This window comes from Danio rerio, chromosome 4, assembly GCF_049306965.1.
Source record: "Danio rerio strain Tuebingen ecotype United States chromosome 4, GRCz12tu, whole genome shotgun sequence".
Taxonomy (NCBI): domain Eukaryota; kingdom Metazoa; phylum Chordata; class Actinopteri; order Cypriniformes; family Danionidae; genus Danio; species Danio rerio.
The window spans coordinates 72,363,118-72,372,500 of record NC_133179.1 but is presented as its reverse complement, the minus strand read 5'-3'; the positions used below and the strand labels follow the sequence as shown (position 1 = coordinate 72,372,500).

The 9,383-nt window shown below is 39.9% G+C and overlaps 2 protein-coding genes across 6 annotated transcripts in view; both read left to right on the top strand.

The window, feature by feature from the left end:
• The window catches only part of tmem19 (transmembrane protein 19), a 1,055,620-nt gene that overhangs the window by 967,423 nt on the left and 78,814 nt on the right, over window positions 1-9,383 (top strand). The gene's annotated exons all lie outside the window — the stretch shown is intronic.
• pyroxd1 (pyridine nucleotide-disulphide oxidoreductase domain 1) overlaps window positions 1-9,383 on the top strand; it is a 47,716-nt gene that overhangs the window by 6,702 nt on the left and 31,631 nt on the right. For 3 of the 4 annotated variants that reach the window (XM_068219563.2, NM_200763.1, XM_073945800.1), the window contains 6 exon segments: window positions 4,806-4,891; window positions 5,001-5,103; window positions 5,188-5,300; window positions 5,865-5,987; window positions 8,214-8,351; window positions 8,596-8,873. In XM_068219563.2, coding sequence (XP_068075664.1) covers window positions 4,806-4,891; window positions 5,001-5,103; window positions 5,188-5,300; window positions 5,865-5,987; window positions 8,214-8,351; window positions 8,596-8,844 — 812 coding nt within the window. In that variant the 3' untranslated portion in view covers window positions 8,845-8,873. 4 annotated transcript variants of the gene reach the window in all.

Below are 9,383 nucleotides of genomic sequence, written 5' to 3'. Positions count from 1 at the left end.
TGTGATGTCATGTCATTTGTTTTTTGATTATCAGGTTGCTGTAGACCTAGTTATAATCATATTTATACAACATAGTTATAATGATATTTATACATGATCAACCTAGTGTTACTTTCTCCGCTTCAGTGATGTCCAGCGGCGGAATAACAGCTCGTTAATTCATGCTCGTGCAGATGATGAGACGGACGAAAGTAACCAATGTATGCCATTCTTGTACTTATTTTCGTGTTGTCAGATTCACAGTGCAAACAGCTCCCGGTAGGAATAACTCGAGTGAACAGAAAACAAAGCCGATTAAAACTTTCTTCCTCTGCTCAGCTGCACAGCACACAGCGAGCTCACATCATCCAGCATGCGTGTCGAACTACACTACCCACAATACACTTCGCTATGGACTACAAATCCCGTAAATATTCTATTCCCCCTCTCCTACAACACTAGTGTGCAACTTAAGCAAAACTGATACTAAAATTGTTTTACATTTGCTTTTGTAGTTCGGGCCTAAATAAATGTTTGTTGCCGTTTTTAATCGTTTTAAGTTCATTTGAATGACTATATATAAACCATTTGACATTATTAACGCATTTATTGGGTAAAATTGCTACTTTTTACTGTCATTCAATGTGTTTAGGTCATTATCAATGCACTGTCACTTTAATTGAGCGTGAGCAGCACGGCAAAAATAGACCCAGCGCCGAAACTATCGCTGCACTGCTGCTTCGGCGACGCTCACGCTCACGCTTCGGCGACGCTCACGCTCACGGTATGAAAGCTCTAATCTGTTAACATGGACGCCGAAAACACACGCGCTGCTCACGCTCTGCTCACGCGCCGCTGACGCTTGCGGTGTGAAACAGGCGTAACGCTTGTTGACTGACGTCAGCTAGTCGCGCTGCGCTGCGCAGACCACATGGCTTTTGACCTGAACTACATGGCAGCTTACACACGAATGAAACTGCACTCGCATAGTCGCAGTATTGATGTTAGTCTGAACGTTATTTTTTATGTCAGCGTCATTGATTCACATGATCTTTAAATCGTCAAACAGATGTCAGCCAGTTAGATCATCACGCCATGCAATGTATGCATTAATTTTGCACTAAATATACGTTATTGTTACATTCTTAGTAGTACGAGCCACAATCAATGTGTTGACTGCATTCATTTTGCACTAAAATTAGCCCGGATGCTAATGTTGCATTACCAGTTAAACTCTGTGGACCCCGTACCGAGTCCATGGCGTCATCGACTTTCGCTTTAAGATTTTTAAATTTTTTTTTTTTTAAGATTTAAAGGGCTAGCGTTGCACCAGACCCCCGTAAGTAGTTTCGTTTGAAAGTGTAGAATCTATATCTTATGCACATATGCCTCACTTTGGTTTTTATTCTACTGTATAAAAGTTATTTACACTTAAATACACAGAATTTTGGATACCCGAGCTGAGTATTGAACATTGGTTTATTTTCATGTGGTTCATATATGACGCATGTACAAGTTATAGCTCAAATGAAAGCTCTTGCCGGTGCTCATACGGTTCCAACATTCTTTTTACTGAATTATATTCACATATCAAACAGTTGTCGAATGAATCGCGGTGTTTCCATGGTGCAGAAGTGAAAACAGTACATTTATGATCAATAAGCAGCCCCAGATAGCAGCTGTCATCTCTCACCTTATGCTGTGCCCATCAGCACCATTCTCCTCTGTTTTTGAGGTGATGTGCATAAGTAATCCTTTTATATGTCTGACGTGCTCCAAACACAGTGAATTATGTTTGATCAAACAAAAGAATAGTGAAATATGAAAACAATGATCGCTCCCTGTGGCTTGTACAGCACCTCGCATCAGTTGGAAAACAATAATTTTTGCATAGATTATGGTGGAGACATTTTTATTTTTGCCTATGATTACAGACATGTGCAGGAACCACCGACATTAATTACAGCACGCTAGACCACACACAACCTAAAAGGTACACTTTTAAAATTGAGTTTATAATAAAAAAGTACAAAAAGCGCCTCTTTTTTAGGTGTTTATTATAACACAGACAACATATACAGATATTTTACACACTTTCAACTGTGTTTTATGAAAATTCAAAGGGTTTTCTTTAAAATTATACCAAATTTTTGCATTTACACCTCTGCATGTGGAGTTGGGAAGCTTTTAAATTTAGGTAGGCAAAATCCAGGCGGAAATCCCCAAATAGCAGCAGAGTTTAACTGGTTAACGAAATGAAACAGTGTTGACAATGCATTAGTTTTCCACTAACATTAGTCATTGGTAACGTTGAATTGTTTTTGCAAACAGCACCTGTATATGAATTTCCTGCAAATAAATATGAAATTGTGGCATGTTGCATAATATTGGCGTCTTGTGTCTTATTGATGATAGTTAATAACACAAAAGTCGACTTCCAAAAATCTGAAGCGGTTCCACCCCAGTCAATTGAGCTAATTCCTTAGCCCACATACTATATCATTTTATTTCCAATGTTGGGTAAAGTTACTTCTGAAAGTATTATATTAAATTACTGAGTAAGTTACTGCTATTTCTGCGTTTCTTGCATTTGAATTTTAAATAGGAATATTAACTAATTTTTTAGCAGGAAATCAGCTGAATGAAAGTGAGTGAGGATAGGATTCAGGTTATAATATATTTTTTAAGTAACTTTACCCAACAGTAGCTTCAAAACCACTTTGTTTTTTAACTAATTTTCCCTCTCGTTTAGCTTTGCCTGTCGTTTAGCTTTGCCTGTCATTTATCTTTCACTCTCGTTTAGCTTTCCCCACTCGTTTAGCTTTCCTTCTCGTTTAGCTTTCCCTCTCGTTTAGCTTTCCCTCTCGTTTAGCTTTCCCTCTCGTTTAGCTTTCCCTCTCGTTTAGCTTTCCCTCTCGTTTAGCTTTCCCTCTCGTTTAGCTTTCCCTCTCGTTTAGCTTTCCCTCTCGTTTAGCTTTCCCTCTCGTTTAGCTTTCCCTCTCGTTTAGCTTTGCCTGTCGTTTAGCTTTCCCTGTCACTTTGCTTTCCCTCTAGTTTAGCTTTCCCTCTCGTTTAGCTTTCCCTCTCGTTTAGCTTTCTCTCTCGTTTAGCTTTCCCTCTCGTTTAGCTTTCCCTCTCGTTTAGCTTTCCCTCTCGTTTAGCTTTCCCTCTCGTTTAGCTTTGCCTGTCGTTTAGCTTTCCCTGTCACTTTGCTTTCCCTCTAGTTTAGCTTTCCCTCTCGTTTAGCTTTCCCTCTCGTTTAGCTTTCCCTCTCGTTTAGCTTTCCCTCTCGTTTAGCTTTCCCTCTCGTTTAGCTTTCCCTCTCGTTTAGCTTTCCCTCTCGTTTAGCTTTCCCTCTCGTTTAGCTTTGCCTGTCGTTTAGCTTTCCCTGTCACTTTGCTTTCCCTCTCGTTTAGCTTTCCCTCTCGTTTAGCTTTCCCTCTCGTTTAGCCTTCCCTCTCGTTTAGCTTTCCCTCTCGTTTAGCTTTCCCTCTCGTTTAGCTTTCCCTCTCGTTTAGCTTTCCCTCTCGTTTAGCTTTCCCTCTCGTTTAGCTTTCCCTCTCGTTTAGCTTTCCCTCTCGTTTAGCTTTCCCTCTCGTTTAGCTTTCCCTCTCGTTTAGCTTTCCCTCTCGTTTAGCTTTGCCTGTCGTTTAGCTTTGCCTGTCGTTTAGCTTTCCCTGTCACTTTGCTTTCCCTCTCGTTTAGCTTTCCCTCTCGTTTAGCTTTCCCTCTCGTTTAGCCTTCCCTCTCGTTTAGCTTTCCCTCTCGTTTAGCTTTCCCTCTCGTTTAGCTTTCCCTCTCGTTTAGCTTTCCCTCTCGTTTAGCTTTCCCTCTCGTTTAGCTTTCCCTCTCGTTTAGCTTTCCCTCTCGTTTAGCTTTCCCTCTCATTTAGCTTTGCCTGTCGTTTAGCTTTCCCTGTCACTTTGCTTTCCCTCTAGTTTAGCTTTCCCTCTCGTTTAGCTTTCCCTCTCGTTTAGCTTTCCCTCTCGTTTAGCTTTCCCTCTCGTTTAGCTTTCCCTCTCGTTTAGCTTTGCCTGTCGTTTAGCTTTCCCTGTCACTTTGCTTTCCCTCTAGTTTAGCTTTCCCTCTCGTTTAGCTTTCCCTCTCGTTTAGCTTTCCCTCTCGTTTAGCTTTCCCTCTCGTTTAGCTTTCCCTCTCGTTTAGCTTTCCCTCTCGTTTAGCTTTCCCTCTCGTTTAGCTTTGCCTGTCGTTTAGCTTTCCCTGTCACTTTGCTTTCCCTCTCGTTTAGCTTTCCCTCTCGTTTAGCTTTCCCTCTCGTTTAGCCTTCCCTCTCGTTTAGCTTTCCCTCTCGTTTAGCTTTCTCTCTTATTTAGCCTTCCCTCTAGTTTAGCTTTCCCTCTCGTTTAGCTTTCCCTCTCGTTTAGCTTTCTCTCTTATTTAGCCTTCCCTCTAGTTTAGCTTTCCCTCTCGTTTAGCTTTCCTTCTCGGTTAGCTTTCCCTCACGTTTAGCTTTCCCTCTCGTTTAGCTTTCCCTCTAGTTTAGCTTTCCCTCTAGTTTAGCTTTCCCTCTAGTTTAGCTTTCCCTCTCGTTTAGCTTTCCCTCTCGTTTAGCTTTCCCTCTCGTTTAGCTTTCCCTCTAGTTTAGCTTTCCCTCTAGTTTAGCTTTCCCTTTCGTTTAGCTTTCCCTCTAGTTTAGCTTTCCCTCTAGTTTAGCTTTCCCTCTAGTTTAGCTTTCCCTCTCGTTTAGCTTTCTCTCTTGTTTAGCTTTCCTTCTCGTTTAGCTTTCCCTCTCGTTGTCCTTTGCCTGTCATTTAGCTTTTTTTTTTTTATTTATCTAAATTTTTTTTGTTGTTTATGTTTCCCAGCAGGCCACAGTGGGTCTTCATCCGAGCTCGGCAGTGCCCTCGGCCCAGACTGGCATGAGGGCATTGAACTAAGAGGAGCAAAGCAGGTCTGTATACAGCACATGTTTGCATTTATACACTAACCAGCTTACTTACAATGATTCAAAAAGATCTCTTTCCACTGCATTTTTTTCATACTCCTCCATCATTTCTCAGAGCGTCCGTGGCATTCATATCGAATACGAGTGTGAGGTTGAGCAGATTTACACCCAGCAGGAGCTTCTGCAGTCCGAGCACAGCACAAAGACGGCTGAATTAGGTAAATTAACAAACACAGCCTGAAAATAATTCGTTCAGCTTAATAATAGAACCTAAATGTTTGTTTGTTTGTTGTTGTTTACAGGCGTGTGGCCAGCTTATGTGCAGTTGACCAATGGGAAGATTTATGGCTGTGATTTTATTGTCAGCGCAACAGGCGTCGTACCAAACACTGATCCGTTTCTTCCTGGCAACAATGTAAACATGCATCTGAATCCATACGTTTAGTTATAAACGTGTATTTATGTGTTGATTAAATAATCGTAATAAATCAAAGTCATTAATATTTAACAATATTTATATTTGTCAATTTAATATTTACTTACTATTGGATTTTGTTGATAACATTTATAAAATTATGTGTTTAATTATTTTTTATATTTAAAAACGGTTCTTTGAAACCATATTTTTATTTAAAAAAATAATGTTTATCATTATCATTATTATTAATTATTATTATCATTTTAATAAATCATTATTATTATTATTGTTGTTTCTTTTATCCTCATTTGTTATTTTGAACAAGTGTCTGTTGTGTGTGTTAAATTTATAGTTGTGTTATATTAATATTGCATATATTTTATTGATAATTACTTAACACATAATAATAGCTTAATAAATTAGGTTTTACTTGACTTTAAAACTAAAAGAAACGTTACTAATCTTAAAAAATACGAATTATTCTATTATAATAATTCTTTAAAAATCTGCTTTATAGAATTTGCTCATTTTGTTTAATGTATTTTATGCATCTTCTTACAGTTTGATGTGGCGGCGGATCTCGGTCTGCTAGTGGACGATCACATGCGCACTTCTGAAGCGGACGTGTTTGCGGCTGGTGACGTGTGCAGTGCAGGCTGGGAGCCCAGCTCTATCTGGCAACAGGTACACCTGCACATCTCTTACTGGGTTTTTACTGCTTTCCAGGCCAATACTAATACTATTTTACAGATGCATGATTACATAAGCAATGTCACATGAGCAGCAGTATAATATGTTAGGGATAAAGTGCATCACAGAATAAACCCCGACAGATTTACCGTATAAGACTGAAGTGTTTTATTCTGTGAAAACAACTGTTCTGCATGTACTTCATCCCACTTATTACACTTGCCACAAATTATAAAAATTAGACACATAATAGTTTATTCATTCTTTAAATAAACGCAAAGCTGAAAGAAACGAAAACAGCAGATGGAGTATACACTAACCTGTGCATTATTCAGACTCAAGATGGTGCCAAACAGTCAAAAACACAACAGAAACTTAAACAGCTGATGGAGTATACACTAACCTGCGCATTATTCAGACACAAGATGGCGCCAAACAGTCAAAAACACAACAGAAACGAAAACAGCTGATGGAGTATACACTAACCTGCACATTATTTAGACACTAGATGGCGCCAAACAGTCAAAAACACAACAGAAACTAAAACAGCTGATGGAGTATACACTAACCTGCGCATTATTCAGACACAAGATGGCGCCAAACAGTCAAAAACACAACAGAAACTAAAACAGCTGATGGAGTATACACTAACCTGTGCATTATTTAGACACTAGATGGCGCCAAACAGTCAAAAACACAACAGAAACTAAAACAGCTGATGGAGTATACACTAACCTGCGCATTATTCAGACACAAGATGGCGCCAAACAGTCAAAAACACAACAGAAACTAAAACAGCTGATGGAGTATACACTAACCTGTGCATTATTTAGACACTAGATGGCGCCAAACAGTCAAAAACACAACAGAAACTAAAACAGCTGATGGAATATACACTAACCTGCGCATTATTCAGACACTAGATGGAGACAAACAGTCAAAAACACAACAGAAACTAAAACAGCTGATGGAGTATACACTAACCTGCGCATTATTCAGACACTAGATGGAGACAAACAGTCAAAAACACAACAGAAACTAAAACAGCTGATGGAGTATTCACTAACCTGCGCATTATTCAGACACAAGATGGAGACAAACAGTCAAAAACACAACAGAAACTAAAACAGCTGATGGAGTATACACTAACCTGCTCATTATTCAGACACAAGATGGAGACAAACAGTCAAAAACACAACAGACACTAAAACAGCTGATGGAGTATACACTAACCTGCGCATTATTCAGACACTAGATGGAGACAAACAGTCAAAAACACAACAGACACTAAAACAGCTGATGGAGTATACACTAACCTGAGCATTATTCAGACACAACATGGCACCAAACAGTCAAAAACACAACAGAAACTAAAACAGCTGATGGAGTATACACTAACCTGCGCATTATTCAGACTCAAGATGGTGTCAAACAGTCAAAAACACAAAGCTGACAGAAGCGACTCTGGCTGAATAAATCATAGACTAACTTGCATATTATCTTCCTCAAGACAGTGTCAAAGAGACATGCAAAGACATCAGTATCTTGATTTGAACGTATTCGTCGATATTCCCGGATGAGCCTGTGTTTTTTTTTTTGCGGTTGTTATCTGGGAATAACGTACCTTGGAATGCATTTTTTTATTAAAAACAACAATTATAAATAATATTTCTCACAAACAACGTGAAGATGCTAAGGTAATAGGACAAAATAACAATGGATGTGATTCGCCAGCATTTAATTTATGTACATTTCTAAAACTTAACATCTCCGTCAGATCTGGAACTGATGATTGAGACGAAATATTGCCAAGAGATATACCTAAAACATATTAATGTTTAGTTTAGTCAAGATCAAATCCTACAGCAGTTTGCAGAATAAGTGTCTGTGGTAAGGCTGCTCTTATTGGGATCTCCAAAATCCTTGAAACGTGCTTTCATATATGCTATAAACCAGGGGTGGCCAACCCTGTTCCTGGAGATCGACCTTCCTGGAGATTTCAGTTGCAGCCCATATCAAACACACCTGCCTGTAATTATCAGCAGGTGTTCAGGTCCTAATTAATTGGTTCAGGTGTGTTTGATATGGGTAGCAACTGAAATCTCCAGGAAGGTCGATCTCCAGGAACAGGGTTGGCCACCCCTACTTTAAACAAACACAGTGGTTCTGGCTCAGTGATTGGTTTATCGTGACGTACTGAGGGCTGATTGTCTGGTTCAGATGCGGCTGTGGACTCAGGCGCGTCAGATGGGCTGGTACGCAGCTCGCTGCATGGCTGCAGATGTCCTGGACGAGCCCATCGAGCTGGACTTCTGCTTTGAGCTCTTCTCACACATCACAAAGTTCTTCAACTACAAGGCGAGCAATTCTATCTGTTATAAATATTCAAATAAACAAAATATCAAGCTCTTTCTAGAGGAATTTCCACTTTTATTTTATCCTCTTCCTCTCTTTATGTAAGACCAAGCAACATTCAATCAGAATTCAGATTATTTTGGCCATTCGTTGATTTTAAATGGTAATTCTCTGTTTGTAAGAATGTGAAAATGCCTCTATTTTCATATATGTCTATTTTTTTGGGGGGGTTGTTTTTAATCCGCAGGTGGTTTTGCTGGGGAAGTTCAACGCTCAGGGTTTGGGCCAGGACCACGAGCTTCTCGTGCGGTGTACGAAAGGACAGGAGTATGTGAAAGTGGTCCTGAGCGGCGGCCGGATGGTGGGAGCCGTCCTTATTGGAGAAACCGATCTGGAGGAAACCTTCGAAAACCTCATCCTCAACCAAATGGACTTGACCCGATATGGCGAGGAGCTGCTAAACCCAAACATCGACATTGAAGACTACTTTGACTGAGTCCTTCCGGTGACGCGGAGATAATTAAGGTATATTTAATCCGTTTACGTTGAAAAGAAGTCCACCTCTTAAATAGCACGCCTTGCGTTGAGCCAATACTAGTGTGTTTGGTGTTAAAATAAACTTGTTTACTGATGAAAGTAGTTTTCCCAAAAGTGTGTGTGTTGAATAATTAATCATTAAAGTGCTTCTAATGCTGTGTTCACACCAGACGCGGAACGCGCGGATAAATCGCGCTATTCGTGCGTAAATAGTCGCGTGAACATTTGAGTTTACTCGCTTCATTCGCGCGTCAAATCTGCTTCATTCGCGTGTCAAATTTACTTCAGAACAGATGCGGATTGGCGTGATGGGCAGGGCTTCTGTCTTCCTGGTGACTGTAGCTTCATTGCTAAATGGCTAACATGGATTTTATGAAGAAAATAACAGTTTTAATGTGCTTTAGGAAGGCTGAAAAACAGCGTCGATACGTTTAGGACCGTGTCTGAGTGCACTACATGCTTTCAGAGGTGCATCCAGCTCTGTGAGCTCATAAACTC